The sequence below is a fragment of the Pelobates fuscus genome, chromosome 13 (genome assembly GCF_036172605.1).
Source record: "Pelobates fuscus isolate aPelFus1 chromosome 13, aPelFus1.pri, whole genome shotgun sequence".
Lineage (NCBI taxonomy): Eukaryota > Metazoa > Chordata > Amphibia > Anura > Pelobatidae > Pelobates > Pelobates fuscus.
Window position 1 is genome coordinate 80,754,581 of NC_086329.1, and position 21,253 is coordinate 80,775,833.

A 21,253-nucleotide genomic window follows, 5' to 3' on the forward strand; every position below is an offset into this window, starting at 1 on the left:
CTCCTAAGCCACATTGGTTTCAATTTGTTTCTTTTATATTTATTACCCAATGTTACATACTGAGAAATGTGCCTTTCTAATATTTGTTGGAAGATATTCCATGTATCCATGTACTTTTCATTAAAGAGTTTATGCCAGTCAATAAATTGTAAAGTTGCCCTTAACTTATAGAAATTTGACTTTTTAAAATTATATGTTTTAGTATACCCCATGTGCTTTTGTTTTTTTTTAGTTTATTTCAAAGGAGCGCACATACCATATTCTATATTTTGAGTTTACTGCTCATTCAGTCGCTTGATAGTGTATGTAACTGCCCACGTTTATATTATAACTTTTTCATTTCACGTACCTATATACATATTGTTTTTATTTCAAAGGACACTATATTGTGATCACTATTTCCCAAGTACTCACCTACTTGAATGTTGGTCAAAAGATTAACGTTTTTGTTAGAACCAGGTCCAGACAAGCGTCCTTTCTAGTTGGTGCTTGTACAAGTTGTGACATGAAGGTGTCATTTAACAAGTTCAAAAACCTAATTCATTTTGCTCATCTACTAGTCCCTCTGTCCCAATTTATGTCTGGGTAATTAAAATCCCCAACAATTAAAGTGTTACCCAGATTTGCAGCTTTCTCAATTTGCACAAACAGCTGTTGTTTCTTGTCAATATTAACAACAGGTGGTTTATAACATATCCCAACCAATAGTTGATTGCCCTTCTTTTGCCCCAAGCAGATATTTACCCATAAAGCTTTATATTGTATCAGATATAGTGAGGTGCATATAGTATTTGTTTTGCTTATGTAGGTAGCTAAGTTTAGTTTTCTTATATATTTTTTGGGGAAAAAACTGTTGTCGGTGGTTTTTCAAGTCTTTTCAGCTGCTGAATTTGAAAAGGTAAAATTTTCCTATTTGTGTCAGTACATTTTACCCAAAGTTTTTGTGACCACTTAAGCTTTTTGGCTTAACATGAAGTTCACGACCCATTGTCTAACCATTAATACAAAATAGTGTCCTCAAAAAGGTGTGTTATTGGAAAGGTGTGTGATTAATTATCTCAAAAATAGATTGCTATCAAACACATCTGTAAGCACGAGAAATATAAAAAATTGAACACAACAACTGAAATCCACCCTTCTTCAGGGGTTGCAGAGAAGGAAAAGTTAGAAATAACAGTGCAGTGATGACAGATATGCAGGATAAGTCTTAGTCACCTGTGCTCCACTTAGCTCTACAGGTGAAACGTCCAAAAGTAAAAATGTTAATCCCGTCTGTCACTGTGCAGGTTTGTGGGTTCTCATACAAACAGTCACTATTGTATTTTCTGTGGTTATTATAGTTAGGGGGCTCACAGAGGATGTCAGAAAGTGATTCAGAAAATACCTGAATTTCCAGAAGTCCAAGATGTAAAGTCCTTCTTTAAAAGCATCAGTGTCACAACATCTCAAAGCGTCTGTTTTGAGCCTGAGCAGATGTTGTGCATGACATAATTTTTCCCTTGACACTCCTTGACCTAAATTTCTTTGAGATACCTCAAAGTGTATTCTATACATTTATATACAGGCCCGGAACAGGGTGCCTTTACTTAACATTGCTATTTCCAACTCAACTAGATCGCTGGCTGATGCAACCCCCAAGGCTGAGCCACATCTCTGTCTATGGCAGACTACTTGGAGTGCCTGCCAAACCTTGCCTACTTACCACCTACAGCGATTCCAAAACTGCATAAAGGGCACAGATGATTGTTGACATGCAATCCAACACTATGAATTGACATACAAGTCCTGGAGAACATCACATCAGCACAACAATCTGACACTAGGCTGGCTGGAATGGCTTTGGTGGCAGACTGGCTGTCCAATCAGTTGTGAGCCAGTTTTGAGACCACTTTTTGTTCATGGTTGATCTCTACTTGAGGTCTGGGAGAGCCTCTTTAGGATATCATAGGCTTACATGTCAATGCTATAGAGGTCAATCTTATATTTCCATCTGTTTCTGTGAGGCCCAGGGGTCTTTTCATCGATGTTGCATGCTCAGTTTATTTTGGGTTTAAATCTTGATTTTTTTACCACGCCGCACTGTTTTGAACTTATATAACAATGCTCATTTTTCACATTACTGTGTATCATATGTGCACCTGATTTTATTTTTTGTAACTGGGCAACTAGCAAGAACATTTTAATTAAAAAAAACAAAAATCCTGCTACAAATTATGACATTAACTTGGCCACCACGAAGGTTAGAGTGTGATGTATGGCTGAGGTATTACGGTGTGGGTATTATTAAAGAAACACTCCAAGTCTTTTTTATTTTTTTTTAAACCATGTAGTCGATATACCCCTTACAAACATGCATGTATTTTTTTTCTTGTGTGTTTTCTTTGGGGTATAAGACACCATGCAAAAGCTGCAGTTTAGCTGAGTACAGCCTTTGCTGCCTTTCACTCTTGCAGCCTTTCACACTTTCAGTCTGTGCCAGGGAATACATCATTCAAATGAGCTACAGAACGGGTAAGCAGGTGCACTATAGCCAGAGAGTTTGATCCTTCTTTTAGCTCTAAATAGAATGGATTGATCAAAGCAATATTGACACCATACCTACCACAGCAAGTTGTAGTGGTTGTGGTGTTTGGAATGTTTCTTTAACTGCCATTTCACGTTAAAGAGCATCACATCATAATTAAAGGCAGTCTAAGAACAAAAGCTTGGGTTCTCTAATGTAAACGCTTAAATTTACTTAAATTTGGCACTCTCATGAATTCACTACTACAGACTGTAAAAGGCATGCAACCCAAACGTGCAACACACATCATGACTTTTTCAGTGAGGGCACAAACCCTCCACAGGCAGTTACCAGCAGGGCCAGATTAATACCCCAGTGGGCCGGGTGCTGACAATTATGATAGGCCTAATTACAGAATCTTATCAACCAAAAACACTAAAACATTCCCAAGCGTCATGTATCTGATGGAGATGGTGCTGGAGGGAAATAAAACAGCAGCTATAAGAAAACACATACCCTATGCTAATCTCTCTTTAATTTATGTTTTCATCTTTCAAGTAAATCCATAACTCATAATAGCAGTGTCAAGTGAAGCAGGAAGTCAATGGCCGCAGTAAAAGGGTGTGCCACTGATGCAGATCATGTAACCTGCCAAAAGGGGCGTACATGCCCCAAAAGGGGGCATGTCTGCCCAAAGAATTGGAAGGCCAGCCTGGCATGAATGCATGTCAGGCTGCCTGCCAATCATGCAAGCTGGACAACTAAGGGCATACCATGCAAACAGCACCCTGAGCTGGGACACTGGGAGACCTGGCGGACACTTGAAGACATGGGGACACTGAGACACTAGGGACACAGGCTAGGAGACATTGGGACACTGGGAGACATGGGGACACAGACACTTGGGGATACTGGCTGGGACACATGGAGGCACTAGGAGACTAAAGGACACTTGAAGACATGGGGACACTGAGACACCAGGGACACAGAGACTAGGGACACTGCCTGGGAGACATGGGGACACTGTGTCCCTAGTGTCTGTGTCCCCATGTCTCCCAGTGTTCCCAAGTGTCTGTATCATAATGTGTCCCAATGTCCCTTAGTGTCTCAGTGTACCCATATATCCCAGTGCCCCCATGTCTCCTTGCACCCTTTCCCTCCATCCCTCACTTTCCTGAACTTTAGGCTGTCTCTGCCAGCTAGGGGATTCTGTCTGGACTCTCTGTAGCTGCTTCCTTGCGGATCATTGAGTAGAGATAGGCAGGGAGGGATATGTTGGAACATCCTATCCATGCCTATCTCCACACTACTGGCCAGTGCTGGGATTGCATCATAATCTCTGTTTAATTTTCAGTTTTCAAATGAAAATCCTTGGAAAATAATGCCTCGGTTTACAATTAGGAGATTTATAGCACCACCCCTTGCATGCTGGATCCTGTGGGTAGCACGTGGCGTCGAGTGTGGAGGTGTTGGAGCGGATTTTGCATTGAGTTTTGGAGCCATTCTCGAAATAGTTTGCAATTGTTTTGGGACTTTTTGGTGCATTTCTCAAGCTGTGGAAAGGTAGGGAGCTGAGCTTTGTCGTTTGCATGCCTTTTATTGTGTGTTCTGCATTGTGGGTTGGTTTCCATGACAGCTCATTTTGACTTTTTTCTGACCTCCAGAATGGATTCATTGGTTTTCAATGCATTCCTATGGGAAACCGCGATTCGGTTTACAAATTTTTCGCAATAAGAAACGTCCCAGAGAACGCACTAAATTCGTAAACCGATGTTCCACTGTACCAGCATTTGTATTGCCAGTATGACTGCAATATCGACACTGGCCAGGCAGCCTCAAATACTGGCTGTGCCAATAAAGTACCTGCCAGGTGGAAACCCTAAGAGTAGTGTGTGTAAAAAAAAGAAAAATAGAAAAAAAAATATATATATATTTTTTTAATTTTTTTTTAATCAATGGGCCTATTTCATGGGCATGGGCCTGGAGCTGCAGCTCCATCAGCCCCTATGTTAATCCGGCCCTGGTTACCAGGACAGGACGCTCAGACTCTCGGAGCAAATGCGCTGTTCTCCAATGTGATATAGGTCAGTGTCAGTATTTAAATATGCATCTGTATGTCAGGGTACCTGTGGTCTCTACCTCCGAAAGAGGTAGAGACTTAGCTGTTCCTCCATCCAGACGGTCTGATGGCTCCCTTCCCCGCGGTCTATCCGGTCATGCTAGGCCGGCCGCGAGGGAGTGACTGCCTTTTACAGCATCTAGGCAGGAAGTAGTCATCAGGACACTCCCCCGGAACAACCTGTCAGTCAATGGCTGCAGGACCAATCAGGACGCCTTGGAGGGGTGGTTACTGCTCTGAACAGGGTATTTAACAGAGCTTCTTTCATTAGCTCATTGCCCTGTCGTGGTTCTAGCTTGTTCTAGTCACTCAGTGCTTGTGTATTCTATTATCCCTTTTGGTTTTGACCCGGCTTGTTTACCTTACTCTGCTTATCTCTGTTACCCTTGATTCGGCTTGTCTCTCGCTTACCTGTCTTCTGTTACCCTCGACCTCGGCTTGTCTTTGACCATTCTATACTGTACTACTTACGTTAGTCCGGCCATTCTAAGGTCTGGTATACGTATCTGGCTACTGTTTGTACTCTGCGTGTTGGATCCCTGTCCCGATCCTGACATTACGACAGGGCCAATGGATCCTGCAAGTACAAACAGTCAGCTGGCTGCTCCTGATCCTAGGTTTGAAGCCATGGATCACAGAATGGATCAGATGGCGCTTGCGCTACAGGCTCTATTAGCTTGTGCCAATAACCCACCAGAGGAGATACGTAATACCCCTGTTTCTCCTGTCTGTTCAGGTCTAGAGGTAACCACAGTGGGTGCTTCTTCTCGCATTACCCCCCCAGTACGCTATGGTGGGGCTCCTGAGAAGTGTCGTGGTTTTTTAAACCAAATTAGTATCCACTTTGAATTGCAACCTCGCTCTTATCCTACAGATAGGGCAAAAGTAGGATTTATTATCACCCTACTCATTGAGAAAGCTCTGAGATGGGACAACCCACTATGGGAGAACGATAACCCATTAGTTTATAACTATAACGCATTTGTAGCTGCTTTTAGAAGAACATTTGACCCTCCAGGTAGAAAGGTTAATGCAGCCAGATTACTGTTGCGCCTGAGACAGGAGAACCGAACACTGGTGGATTATGCACTAGAGTTCAGGTCTCTGGCGGCAGAAATCAAGTGGAATGAGCAGGCGTATATGGATGTATTTTTGAATGGCCTATCTGATGTAATCCTTGATGAGGTTGCTACCAGAGAACTCCCTGTGAATTTAGAGGATTTAATTTCGTTCATCTCTCGTATAGATGAACGTCTAAGAGAGAGACAGAACACTCGAGAGAGGAACCAGAGACCTTCTTTTAGGTTAGCTCCTGCTTTTCCAAGTCCTGACTCCACGATATCTTTGCTTACTGAACCTATGCAGATAGGGTATACCCGCCTCTCTGAGGAGGAAAGACAGCACAGGAGAAGAGAGGGTTTGTGTATGTATTGTGGAGCCAAGGGTCATTTACTCTCGAACTGTTCTAACCGCCCGGGAAACGCTCGCACCTAAGTCCCTCTAGAGGACAGGCCTTGGGTGTTTCTATTTTGTCCTCTACTCCTAATTATAAGGATCACAGGCTTCTGCTACCAGTTTCCTTAACTTGGGGGAAGGAAGTAGTAAGGGCTATGGCATTGATAGATTCCGGTGCTGCTGAGAATTTTATCGACCAAGCCTTTGCTAGTAAGAACAATTTTCCATCCCAGCTAAGGGAGACACCTTTGGCCGTTGAGGCCATAGATGGTAGACCACTACTAGACCCTGTTATCTTTCGTGAGACCGTACCCATTGATTTAAATGTTGGTATCCTACACGTGGAGAATTTATCTCTTCTGCTCATTTCGTCTCCTTCCGTTCCCATAGTTCTGGGGTACCCATGGTTGAAAAAACATAACCCTATTATCGATTGGGAGTTAGGAGAGATACTCTCGTGGGGCCAGGGCTGCCAGGATCGGTGTTTGTGCAAGGTTTCTCCATTAGCTAATATTAACATACCGGAGAATCCTACTCAGTCCACAGAAAGACAAATACCAGACCTTTACCTAGACTTAAGGGCAGTGTTTGACAAGAAGAATGCCGATTCTTTGCCTCCACACAGGTCATTTGACTGTAAGATTAAGCTGCTACCCGGCACTATGCCTCCGAGGGGCCATGTATATCCTTTGTCTGTTCAGGAAAACTCGGTTCTAGAGGAGTATATTCGGGAGAATTTAGAAAAGGGATTCATCAGGAGGTCTTCTTCTCCGGCCGGGGCTGGGTTCTTTTTCATTAAGAAGAAGGATGGCACGCTGAGACCTTGTATCGATTACCGAGGCTTGAATAAAATAACTGTCAGAAATGCCTATCCTATCCCACTGATTACCGAGTTATTTGATCGTCTTAAGGGCTCCAAAATCTTCACCAAGTTAGATCTCAGAGGGGCTTACAATTTGGTGAGAATCCAGCAAGGTCACGAGTGGATGACGGCATTCAATACCCGGTATGGCCATTACGAATACACTGTTATGCCATTTGGACTATGCAATGCTCCTGCAGTATTTCAAGATTTGATTAATGAGGTACTTAGGGAGTTTCAGCATGATTGTGTTATTGTTTACCTGGACGACATACTAATACACTCTAAGGAGATTGAGACTCACCATAGACAGGTCAGAAAGGTATTACACAAGCTGCTGCAACATGGTCTATATTGCAAATTGGAAAAGTGCAGTTTTGATCAGTCTCAGGTAGACTTTCTTGGATACGTGATTTCTGGGGAGGGTTTTAAAATGGATCCTGTAAAACTCCAATCTATTTTAGACTGGCCCTTGCCCAAAGGACTCAAGGCTATCCAAAGGTTTATTGGTTTTTCCAACTACTATAGGCGCTTCATTAAAGGATACTCCTCTATCATTGCGCCTATTACCAATATGACCAAACAAGGGGCTGATACTAAGTTCTGGTCTAAGGAAGCTCTTGGTGCTTTCAAGACTCTCAAGGAACTTTTTGCCTCGGCTCCCATTCTAGTCCATCCTGATACGACTCTGCCTTTCTTGCTCGAGGTCGATGCCTCTGAGACAGCAGTTGGGGCTGTTCTGTCTCAAAGGTTAGGGGTGGATAAACCGTTACACCCTTGTGGTTTTTTTTCTAAGAAATTTTCTGGGCCTGAGAGCAGATATGACATCGGGGAAAGGGAACTGTTAGCAGTCATTAAAGCCTTAAAGGAGTGGAGACATTTGTTGGAGGGGACCCTACACCCTATTACGATTTTGACGGACCACAAAAACTTGTCCTATATTGGGGAGGCTAAGCGCTTATCCTCTAGACAAGCTCGTTGGTCCTTATTCCTGACTCACTTCAATTATGTACTGACTTACAGACCTGGTTCTAAAAACTCTAAAGCCGATGCATTATCTCGCCAATATGAACCTTCTACTGTACCTGAACCAGTTCTTTCTTCTATAGTTCCGAAATGCAATATCATTGCTAATACGAATCTCAGGATTCATTCTCCATTACTGGCCGAGATCATTAAGTTGCAACATCTAGCACCTAAACAGACTCCTGCGGGCCGTCATTTCGTTCCTCCTGCTCTTCAACTGGAACTTTTACAGTGTTTACATAATAGCAAGATGGCGGGACATCCTGGTATTCGCAAAACTTACGCCTTGATCTCTAAGGACTTCTGGTGGCCTGCTTTACGGAGGGATATTGAGGAGTTCATCGCTGCATGTGAAGTTTGTACTAAAACCAAACAACCCCATACGCTTCCATGTGGATTCCTGCACCCCTTGGAGGTTCCAGAAAAACCATGGTCCTGTTTGGCCATGGACTTTATTGTCGATCTACCTATCTCTAAAAAACAGACTGTTATCCTCACCGTGGTTGACAGGTTTACTAAGATGGCACACTTCATTCCCCTGCCTAAACTCCCGTCTTCTCCCGAATTGGCAGAGATATTCGCTAAGGAGATTTTTCGCCTACATGGGATACCCTCTCAAATTGTATCGGACAGAGGCTCCCAATTTGTTTCCCGCTTTTGGAGGTCCTTCTGCTCTCAACTTGGTATTAAATTAAACTTTTCTTCTGCCTATCATCCTCAGTCTAACGGAGCTGCTGAACGCACCAACCAGAAAATCGAACAATATTTACGATGCTTTGTTTCTGATCACCAGGATGATTGGGTCGGTTTGATTCCTTGGGCGGAGTTTGCACACAACAATCTCGTTTGCGATTCTACTCATTCAAGCCCCTTCTTCATGAATTATGGTTTTCATCCGTCTATTCTTCCTTCGGATTCCCCTTCCCAGGGGGTGCCGTCGGTTGATGTTCATGTTGCCAATTTGAGGAAGTTGTGGGATCAAACTCGACAAATCCTTGTGCACAACTCTATGTTGGTCAAGAAACACGCTGATAAACGTAGAAGGGCAGCTCCGGTCTTTGTTCCAGGTGATAGGGTATGGCTGAGCACGAGGAACATCCGTTTAAAAGTGCCCTCCATGAAGTTCGCTCCTCGTTATATTGGACCCTACAGGGTGCTGACCCGTATCAATCCAGTTGCGTATCGTTTAGCTCTTCCTAATACCTTACGCATCCCGAACTCGTTTCACGTTTCATTGCTGAAACCACTCATATGTAACAGATTTTCCTCCACAATAGCCCCTCCTCGCCCCGTTCAGGTGGAGGGTCAGGAGGAGTATGAGGTTAACTCTATTATTGATTCTCGAATCTCCCGGGGGAGAGTACAATATCTGGTTGATTGGAAGGGATATGGTCCTGAGGAGAGGAGTTGGGTACCTCAGGAGGATGTTCATGCTCCCCGTCTCCGCAGGGCGTATCACTCTCGCTTCCCATCTCGTCCCGGTTCATTCCGCCCGGTGGGCGTATCTGAGAGGGGGGGTACTGTCAGGGTACCTGTGGTCTCTACCTCCGAAAGAGGTAGAGACTTAGCTGTTCCTCCATCCAGACGGTCTGATGGCTCCCTTCCCCGCGGTCTATCCGGTCATGCTAGGCCGGCCGCGAGGGAGTGACTGCCTTTTACAGCATCTAGGCAGGAAGTAGTCATCAGGACACTCCCCCGGAACAACCTGTCAGTCAATGGCTGCAGGACCAATCAGGACGCCTTGGAGGCGTGGTTACTGCTCTGAACAGGGTATTTAACAGAGCTTCTTTCATTAGCTCATTGCCCTGTCGTGGTTCTAGCTTGTTCTAGTCACTCAGTGCTTGTGTATTCTATTATCCCTTTTGGTTTTGACCCGGCTTGTTTACCTTACTCTGCTTATCTCTGTTACCCTTGATTCGGCTTGTCTCTCGCTTACCTGTCTTCTGTTACCCTCGACCTCGGCTTGTCTTTGACCATTCTATACTGTACTACTTACGTTAGTCCGGCCATTCTAAGGTCCGGTATACGTATCTGGCTACTGTTTGTACTCTGCGTGTTGGATCCCTGTCCCGATCCTGACACTGTATAACCAAAAATACAAATAAAAAAAATGCATAACACAGATGGGCTTTACGATAGACTGCATAGTGTGTTTTATCCATTAAAAGGGACTTAATCATATCATTATTATTTCCTTTGAACTGCATTGAACCAATGCATTATCACTAGTGATGTCGCGAACATGAAATTTTCCGTTCGCGAACGGCGAACGCGAAGTTCCGCAAATGTTCGTGAACGGGCGAACCCGGCGAACTGCCATAGACTTCAATAGGCAGGTGGGGGCCCTAAACAAGAATAAGGGGGGGGGGAACTAATGCTTAAACCCACCAATCAGAGTGCTCTGAGCCTAATTGCAGGGCTTTATAAGCCTTCCCCCGCCCTGCAGAGCTCAGTCTGCGCGGAGCCCTCCATGGGTGAAGATGGATTATTTTTTTTTGCGCTCGTTTTTTTTTTTTTTTTATTGCGTCGGTTATTATGGTTTTTTATTTGCCCTTTTTTGGGGCTGAAAAAAATAACATTTTAGAAGAAAGAAAACATTGAATGGTAAGTTTTTTTTCTTTTTCTTTACAGGTTCTTAGTTAAAGGTCCCTCCTCATTATTTTTAGGGTGAGGGGGGTAGGTAGGGGGATACTTTTTTGGGGGGGAGGGGGTGACTAGGGGTTTGGGGACCCCTAGTCACCTGGGGGGACTTTTTTAGGGCCCCCACCTGCCGCTCAGGGGTGGGGGCCGGGGGGGAGGACAATAGGTCCCCTCCTATTGGTATTTAAGGTCCCCACCCACCGCTCAGGGGTGGGGGCCAGGGGGGAGGACATTAGGTCCTCCCCCCTTACTTTTGTTTAGGGCCCCCACCCACCGCTCAGGGGTGGGGGCCAGGTGGGAGGACATTAGTTCCCCCCCAAACACAGGTTACTGGCTATGGGGGGATAATGTATAATAAACACAGGTTACTGGCTATGGAGGATAATGTATAAATAAAAATATATATATTAATGCAGCTTCAGAATTAATCTAAATTGTATGCTGTCTAGGAGGTGGGAGGATCTGGGAGGGAGGGTCTGCTGCTGATTGGCTGGAATGTGTCTGCTGACTGTGAGGTACAGGGTCAAAGTTTACTCAATGATAACGAATAGGGGGCAGACCGAACATCGCATATGTTCGCCATCCGTGGCGAACGCGAACACGCTATGTTCGCCAGCGAACCGTTCGGGACATCACTAATTATCACAATTTCCCTGCCATAAAAAAATGTTCTGATAAGTCTTTTACACTCAATTGCAGCTTGAATGCTTTCTAATTCCTCCTACACACAGTGGATGCATCATATTGCACTCATAGGGGAGTACCTAGACAAGCCAACCTCATTGCTCTATTGTGGTTTCACTTTGCTAGAAGGAGCTTGCTTTTTTGACTTCAGTATTCTTGACCCTCACCCATTATATTTTGTATTCCTAATGTCCTTCTGCTCTCTGTCTCTACTCTTCGCCTAGACACTATCTCAGACATGGGAGGACTAGCAAGAGGTCCAGGTGAACAACTGCTTCTGGAATTCTAAGATTTAGGCCTTGTAGGTTCCTCACACTATTATTTTGAGGATTAAAATAGCAGGAGGTTCTTTGGGTTGCTTATTGGCACAGTACTGCAGAAGTGAGGCTGCTGGCAGGATTTGCACAAGACCTCTGAAGGCCAACGCTATATAGTTTGTGTATGGGCTGGTGGCTCACAGTCTGTTTTCTCCAATCATGGTCATCCTCTGGGATATTTCCTGTGAGATTGCAGTATCAAGGACCGACTAGGCTGCCAAGCCATAATGGTTATGCATGATGCACCTGGAATTTATAAGTGACCACAGAGTTTGACGAGGAAGTGGTTATAGCATTCATAACACGTGTTGGTGCACTGGAGTTGAGGGAAAAATAGTCTGTACAGTTAGAGGTCACAAAGATATGTCATGTCACACCTTGCCACTCCAGAGGCCTCCTTCTGTCAAATCTATATATTGCATGCCCCCAGACCACGTGATAAAGAAAATGGGTATATTTTGCTAATATCACTGTCATAATTCATCACAGAATTTGTTAATGGTTCAGAAATCAAATAACCATCTCTTAGCGGGAATATTTGCTGGTATTCCTAGCCCTAACAAGATTTGGGACAGACCGAAACTCCTGTTCAGGTATCTCAAAAATCACTCTATTGACACATTCTCTCGATCATTATGTTCACAATGAGTTCTTTTATGTCATTTCACCTGTAAAAAATCACTGAATGAGAGTTAAGCATGCAGGTAAGCACCTTTTAAAGCTGTTTGTTCTTAAGAAGAAATTCCATTCAAGAGTTCCTTTGTCTTTTGGTCAGTTGATTTTCTGACAAATTAAGGGTTGTATTTTTTGTTTTTGGCAATTGGTACTTTATCTCAATGTAGATTTTCTTTAGTTTTTGTAAACAAACTGATACAACCTTCCCTAAGAAAATCACAGCTGATCTGAACCAAGCAGCAGACTTGTGCACAGTGAAAAAAATTGGTTTGTAAAAATTCTCATCTAAATCTTTTTTTTTCCAGGTAAATCTAAATTTATCCATGTGGAATTTTGTTTTGCCCAAATTTCACCCATGCAATCAATTGGGAAAAAATAATTTGAGCAAATCAATGTACTGCAAAACATATATATATATAATATAAATAACACACATCTCACTTGGTTCACAGATCAAGTGTGGAGAAGTAACAAACATAAAGGAAAAAGGGAAGAGCAATAAAAAAAACTCTATTTCTAAATAAAATGAAAATATAGAAATTTAGATTTGTGCTCCTTTTCTTCTTCCCCTCCTTCTCGCTTGATCTGTGAATAATATCAACATTTAGTGGCTTTCCCCTATCTTTAATTTTTTTACATCACTGCCAGAAGTGTTTTGGAATTATATAATTCAATCCCCCAGAATTCAAATAAATTGCAATTAATTTTAAACTGAATGCACAAGTATACTAAACAGTGTAGCACAAGCCAACATAAAATGCAAGTTACTTAAGTAAGGTGCCAAACCCCAATGAGCAGGAAATCTCTCCTTTTACCAGGCACAGAGAATAGGAACCAGCCTAACCACCTCTTGTATGCCCCCCAGCTTACATTTGCAGAGATCTACCCTCCAGTGCAAACAATGAGGCTTGTTGATTGTTGATCCTGTTGCCTTTGGCTGTCTGTTTGAGATCAGTGTGACAAATGTGAAAATGTCTGTTTCTATCCCCTTCCAGGTCTTTCAGCATAAGGAGTGCCAATGTTTAGCTGTACTTACTAGGGGTATAAAAAGGTTTATTTTGTCATTGTTTGTGTGTTTGCACGTCACACCTTTTTTAATCAGATCTTATTTCGCACACTGTTTAAAATGATCCCAAAGCGAAATATCTACGCTATAATAAATTAAAGAATATAATTCACTTAACAATTTAAGACAATAAGTTAATTAGCACAGCCTGCCCCAAATTGCCACTAGAACCTAGGAATATGCTTTTTCAATTTCATAATCTGCCTATTGAGATGTATCAAACTGATATACCCCAAGAATCTACTCCTTAAGAGCTGAAGAATCTGTCTATTCACTCCAAGAATCTGCCAAATTATTTTGGGGTTTTGCCTACCCACCAAAGGAACCTGCCATAATCTGCTATATCACCCTGGAAATCTACCCACTGCCTCGTGAATCTGACTACATACTGTGAAGATCTCATCTTTCCCTCTTAGAATCTGCCCTCACAAACAGAATAAGCCTGTTGCCTGACAAATGTAAAAAAAAAAAAAAAAAAGAGATAACACACAATCACAGTTATTAAATTGCTAGGCATTTCAAGTAAATCTTTAATGTAAGGCCAAAATAGCCAAACTGAACACAAAATTTACTTGGAGAATTTTTCTAAATGTATTGTTTTAGCCTAAATGTTAAAATTCACTTTGAATTCCTGACACTTATCACTTTAGCAAATAATCCTGTTTGTGTTGTTTGTTTCCAGAGAGATGAAATATATTATACCTTTTGGACATTGTTCCATCTGACCTCTGTTTCAAGCCTTAATGGCCACCTAACCTGGTGGTTGTTCTCTCTCTCTCTTTTTTTTAGATATAATATCTCATCTTAAAATTAGGCGTTTTTTGGTTGGTATCTCCCATTCATCTCTTGAGGTGTGCTTGCCAAGGGAAGACTCCTGTTCATGGAGAAAGAGCAGGTATGGTTGTCTTAACCCTGAATTAATTGTGCGTCCAGCGCTCTGCGAACACATTTAATGTACTGGAATATAAACTATTGTCCTATAGCTGTAACATGGTGCACATGTTCTGTAATGTTTAGCATTAGCGTATAGCATTTAAAGGAACAGCGGATCACTCTCAGCCAAAGCGCTAAGCCTTGCATTGCAGAACTTAGCTAAAGAAAGCTAACAGAAGTTCTTACTGAGGATCTTCTGGCGTTCCTGAGATTGTAGTGGAGGCGTTGAGAAGCATCCAGAGGACAACAGGTAAACAGTCTAACCATTCAAATTTGGGTTGACTCCTTAAGAAAGTGTGGGGGGCACAATCAGCTGTAGTGGTTATGGTGCTTGGAGTGTTCCTTCAAGTGGGATGGAGCACAAAAGTAAAAGTCAAGTCAGTTTGTTTGAATTTGTCCTTTCCTATTGCCTGAGTGCCCATGCTAATACCACCTACTGAACTTTGAATTATGTTATTCTGCCAACCAACATAAGCATACATCCACGTTTATGACAAATAAACAAAAGACAGCTGATTGAGAAAGCCTACAGGATAGGAGAAACACGTCTTGGCAGTCGGAGCATCCACAGGATATTTGTATTTTATATTGATTTTTTTATTCATTTTTTTTATCTTTTAATTCCTCTTACCAAATAAAGAGCACTGTGTGTACGTTGAATATATCACTGATCCAAGCTTCCTATATCGGGTACCAAGGGGTTGTGTCATCCTGAAATGACACATCCATGCTTCAAACTCAGAGCCAGTTTTCTAAGGCGCCGCACTAGGTGAGCGCTCTCTAGTGTGTGTTATAGTTCACAAATAAGATACTAACTCACTGCACTTGGAAGTTTTCTCTTCATTTTTGCCCTGTTGTATACTCTCAACTACCATCACCACCAAAACGAAAGGGGTAGTGTGTCACCCCGAGACACACCTGTATTCAACTTTGGAGCCTATATGTTAAAGGCTCCTAAACATGTGAGTTAAATACCACTCACCTACACCACTGTTTTATATTTCTTTTTTCTTGTATGGTCTAACTTGCCCTGAATTTTTGAAAGGGTAGGTTTGAATCCAAAACAGCGCTGCACTACAAGTATTGGGTGTTTGGGGTAATAAGCACTTTAAACACCTGGTATTGTGTTTACCTGTATATGTTCTATTTAGTGGGTGATTTTGGAGCACCCACACAGTGTTTTCAGCTGCTATAAATCAATATCTAACACAGTAATATGAACCAAGTGCCCATAACCCACACTTTTGTTTGTAAAATCACATAAACCAAAGAGTCCGTGTAAACATGATAAATATAATGTAAAATCAGGAAGCCACAAGTTTTGTCATGTTTGTAAAAAAAATTGCCCAGTAAACATTTCACAAACATTTCTGGGTTTAACTATAATATACATTAAAATATTAGTCCACTCTAATATTTCACCTATGTCTTATAAAAGAAACAACAACAGCAAAAGTAAAATACCAAAACCTGTCCCTCCCTATGTCACGCCTACAAAAAAAGGCAGAATGATTTGCTTTGGCAGTGGTAGAAAGCAGGTTAGTCAACTTTTAAATCCATGTTTCAAAGAAGGAAATATCGAGAGACAGGAGAGACTAGGAGGCACAGTCACTGTTTGAAGCAGAGACGATCTGGATTGTACAGACTCTGGCACTTTTCTGGTTAATTCTATAAAGGGTGTTTTGGAACAAGCCATCGGGACAAATAAAATGCCAAGAGCTCATCGGGACTCCCCAGCAGCAGGTGGCATGAGGTGGCACTGGCTGTGGCTGAAAGCGTTGCTCGTTGTCCAGTTTTCTGCAGGTAAAAAAAAGTTACTTTGACTACAGAACGTTAACTTTCTGATATCTACCTTAACACTCGTCAAAAAAAAAAAGTTCAAACAGAGCAAAGTGAAACAGTACACTCTTTGCAAGTCTGGCTTTGTCTAAAGAGCTGACTGTTTACTTAAGGTTATTTGCATGAAAAGCATGGATTACACTCAGCAAAAGTGGTGGCTGTAGCTTTGTTCTGTTTAAAAAGCAAGTTATTCGGGGTGAGGTTAATGAATCTATACATTGTTCTGTCTTGTAGAACAGACACATATCGGTATTTGTCTTTAGGTCAGGAATCTGTTACAGGTGTACAGTAAGTGTTGGAGAAATGTCTTGTGGATTTTAGACGCTAATAGATAACCGCCTGGAAATCCCATTCTCTGCATTAGTAGCATGAAACAGTGCTTGAAATCTTAATAAATTTACTGTCTCCATGTGCCCTGCCCTGTGTTTGAAGTTACCCCCCCCCCCCCTTCTTTTACTTGGTGTCACTTTGAACACTCCTTTCAAACCCCCATCCTTTAATTTCAGACTCCTGTCTGGCCACTTTATTATTTCTCTCTTTAAACAATCTTTGTTCACTTTCCTGATTATCCCAAAATCATCTTTAATACTGTTTCCTGTCATATTAAAATGTCTGCCTCTTTGAATCTCTGCATATTGAGCCCCATATATGTATAACTTTAATGTATGTTTTCTAGTGTCTCCCCAACCTCATTCAGACAATATGTCATTCCCATACTTCATATTCCCCATAATAGCACCCTCTCCCTTTAATTCCCATACTGAATATCCCCCCATTTCCCCATACTGAAAAATTCTAATCCCCCCATTTTCCATATTAAACATTTTTCCCAAACAGTTCTCTTTTACGAGTGACTTTGATCACAGATGGTAGTGAGACTCAGAATAACCTGAATACAAAACCTCTGAATCACAAACATATAACCTGTGAAATATATATTAATATATAAGTAGATGCAATTACACAGAACTACCCTACTTAACCCATACAAGTCACCATGCCTGTACTGATTACACGCTTGGAAGCCATGTCACACAATCATGACAGCTGCTGGTAGGGTTTATGGCATGCATGATTTGTCTTTATAATTTGAGATAATTTCTTGTAAAACAAAAAAAAAGGCCAGCCCTGATGGAAATCTGTAATTAAAGATTTATGTGTATACATGATTGCTGGACTGGGAGAATGAAATTAGTTGTAAGGATATAAAGCAGCAAAGTCAGTGTCAGGGCAGGCTGATGTAAACGCGATATTAGATGTAAACTCAATATTAAAGCAGCAAACAGGTGGGTGTATATGTTGCAAGGTGTAAACTCAATGTCAGGGCAGACAGGTGAGAGTATATATAATTAGAAGTAAACATAATGTCAGGGCAGCAGACAGGTGAGAGTATATAGAATTAGAAGTAAACATAATGTCAGGGCAGCAGGCAGGTGAGAGTATATAAAATTAGATGTAAACTCAATGTCAGGGCAGCAGGCAGGTGAGAGTATATAGAATTAGATGTAAACTCAATGTCAGGGCAGCAGGCAGGTGGGAGTACATGATTCAGATGCAATCTCAATGTCAAGGCAGCAGACAGGTGGGAGTACATGTGTCAAATGCAATTTCAATGTCAGGACAGCAGGCAGGTGAGAGTATATACAATGAGATGTAAACTGAATGTCAGGGCAGCAGACAGATGGGATTACATATGTCAGATGTATACACAATGAAAAAAAGGATAGGGTCACACTCAGCCACAACATACCAATCCAGGGTGCTACTGAGCATGGGTCAGCAAAAAAACACATGAAATATACATGAGAAGAAAAAGTCTCAGGCACTCACTGTGATTGGTATCTAGGCAGATTTATTAGCAACATTTCGACCTGTGAAGGTCTTTATCAAGCATTGATAAAGACCTTCACAGGTCGAAACGTTTCTAATAAATCTGCCTGGATACAATCACAGTGAGTGCCTGAGACTTTTTCTTTAGATGTATACACAATGTCACAATAGCAGACAGGTGAGAGTACATATATTAGATGTATACTCAATGTCAGGGCAGCAGGCAGGTGGGAGTACATGTGTCAGATGTAAACAATGTCAGGGCAGCAGACAAGTTTCAGATGCAAACTCAATGTCAGGGCCGCAAGTAGGTTGGATTTTCTGAAGAAAATGCCATTTCAGGTAAGCTGGTATTGACAGGATTGTCTGTCAGACAGCGTAGAAGTGGGACTGTCCAGTATCTCAGGGCATCAGTCTGATGTGAGTACCTGTTGTAGAAAGATGTCAGGCGAGCAGGCAGGTGTGGATTGCAGGTGTTATAAACAAAAATTCCATGACAGGGAAGAAGGTGGCAATTGCCAAATAATAAAGATATATATATTATTATTATTTCTTTTTTTTTTAAAGAAGGCTAGTGGTTGAAAAGGTATGTTCTGAATGTGTTGCCACCCCTCTCCCTTCCTAAATCAAGTAATACATGTTTGATAAATCATATCATGATATACTTATGTTAGTGTAGTAAGAAAATAAATTATATTTACTAGACAATGAAATCATGTTATTTTGCTTATGTAGATAATCACAAATATAATTAGTGGTCTTGACTGAGGGCTAGATTCTATAAGTTCCCATGTCTGGGAACTGAAGAGCAAGTTTCCTGTAGACGTCAATGAGAGAACTTCCATTCTGTTATCACACTTGATGGAACCCAGCCATACTATAAGAATGTAGCACTAAAGATTAGCAATATTGTCTTTCTTATGGTACATAGACCTTTTGAGTGAGATACATGTTGGTCACTGGTTGGAGGTTTGCCTCGTTATGTCAGAGGCCAGTGAATTTCTAGAAGTAAGATTGGGAGGAGTACAGGCCTTTGCACCTTACTCTATTCTAGCGATTGGAGAAACTGGATTTGGAAATAGCAGGTGCTAATGTGGTATATTAAAAACAAGACATGTTATTAATAGCGTCCATTACTAAATATGTTATACAAAGCATTATAAAGGAAAGTATTTCAGTTACTTGGCTGTATTCCTGGGTCCATCCCCAAGTGTTTTGTTTCCCTCTACCTTAAACTCACCCGAATTAAACAAATATGTGGCAATGAAACCTCTTGTGTTGAAAACAAACAAAGAACAAAAGCCTGTCTGCATTTAATGTGTCCCTAATCCTTTCAAAATGCACAGGTAGGTTATCCCTGCTTCTTAATGATTAATACAATACCCTGTAAGGTCAGATATGTAGCACGTAAACACATAGTCCTGCTTGATCAACTGAGCAGCTGATTGACAATAGGTGCAATAGGATATATTTGAATAAGAAAAAAAACAAAACACAAAACAGACAAATAAAATAGTTCTACAGTTCAGTGGTTCCAATCTGCGATTACAAAAGTCCAGTTAATGTTGGTGTCCTGGAAGGAACAGAACTGGGAAATGAATTAGTCCTAGACTGGTTCTGTGCCTCGAGGCTTAGGTTTGGAACCACTGCAATGGATCATATTCATAGAAGAATGAACACTTACTTTTATAGAGGTCAGAGATAACTGCATCTTAAATGATTTTCTCAGCCAGTCATCAATCTACAATCACGCAACTGTCACATATCGAGAGTAGCCAAGGGAAAAAAAATGTCTGTTTCCACATTCTATGAATAATAATGGGTATTGTATATGTGAAATTTAATGCAAATTATAGAAAAGTACAAAGATATTGTATACTGCAAAACAGACTAACAGAAACGTTTGGCTAGTGATAGAGGATAGAAAGGCATTAGGTACTGTGTGCTGAGCGTAGGTCATTGTATAAATGTTGCATTGTTGTTTAGAATGTAGTTTCATTAAATTAAGCGGATTTCTTATTCTGAATGTGGCATCATTTTAGAACACCGCATTCTTACTTAGAAATTGGTATTTTGTTTGGAATGGTGTATTGTCATTTAGCATTTTTAATCATTTAGGACATTCATTTTCATAATTTGTTAGAATGTGGCATTGTATCATTTAGAATGTGGAATTTGTATTCAGAGCTGTGTTCTATAATTCAGAGTGCTGTGTTCATTTAAAATCTGCTATCATTGCAAATGTTGGGATCTCCCCTAATTGATACCCCTATCATGCAGAGAGTGGTGTTCTCAATTAGAATGTCAAATTTGTGTACACTAAGTATACATTGACAAACTGTATCATAAAATAGAATAACAAGCATATTTGTCCACTGGAAGACTGGAGCAACCATGTGCAGTCAATGTCTGTCCTGCATGTTTATGTTGGACTCTGTACTCTAATTAACTATGAATCAGATAACTTAAAACAATGTCGGGGACAATAAATCTCAATGTGTTTCAGAATATATTGAGCATTTTTTTTTACATGTACAGGAACCAGTTAAAAAAAGATTGCAATAGGACTGTAGAAGAATGCCAGCAATGCACTAATTATTTACTCCTAACATTTTTTTTTAACAAATTATTAATTGCTGATATTTATCTTAATATTTGTTTTATGGGAATAAACAAAAAGTCCCTGAATTGGATAGATCCTTTAAAACACTCCAGATATACACATATACAAATTTATAGGTTATTTTTTGTCCATATTTGCTAGTTTAGTGTCCTCTTTGGCTGAATTAGGTAAAACCCTAAAAACTGCCCCTCTCTTTCTATACTCTTTCCCAGATTAAATTCACAGTGTCCTCCCAGTTTTACATCATCTCCAGAGTATGACTTTCACAAACAGGGCGAGAGGTTTAAAAGAAGTGACAGGAGGCGTTCGTAAAAACATGTTTCTAAATGAACATGATAACAAAAGCAGTCACACCCTATAATAATCCCAAAAGAGCCCAAACGCCATTCATTTAAAGACCCAGCGAATGCTAAAGATGCATGCTGGCTATTCAATGGTTAATGCAACTCATTAACATTTAAAGGGTGTGCTGAATATTTAATAACTTGTTTTTCCAAAAAAAAAAAACAAATACAATTGTATTTCCACAGGACTTTATTTTAAAAACAATTATTCAGTTTCAATAGAGTTGTCCAGGATTTTGATGAAAAGTGTGAGTGAGAAGGTTGAGCAAAAGGCCACGAGAAATATTTGGTGCCAAAGCAATTCATTTGAAGTATATAGGATTTGAGGTTTTTAACA

General features: G+C 41.1%; 1 protein-coding gene and 1 long non-coding RNA gene across 2 annotated transcripts in view; both read left to right on the forward strand.

The window, feature by feature from the left end:
* LOC134582826 (uncharacterized) overlaps positions 1-21,253 on the forward strand; it is an 859,230-nt gene that overhangs the window by 779,912 nt on the left and 58,065 nt on the right. The gene's annotated exons all lie outside the window — the stretch shown is intronic.
* Positions 15,843-21,253, forward strand: part of NECTIN4 (nectin cell adhesion molecule 4) — a 62,566-nt gene continuing 57,155 nt past the window's right edge. Inside the window, exon 1 of the mRNA XM_063439492.1 lies at positions 15,843-16,083. Within this exon, the coding sequence (XP_063295562.1) occupies positions 15,990-16,083 (94 nt within the window). The 5' untranslated portion in view covers positions 15,843-15,989. The remainder of the gene's footprint in view (positions 16,084-21,253) is intronic.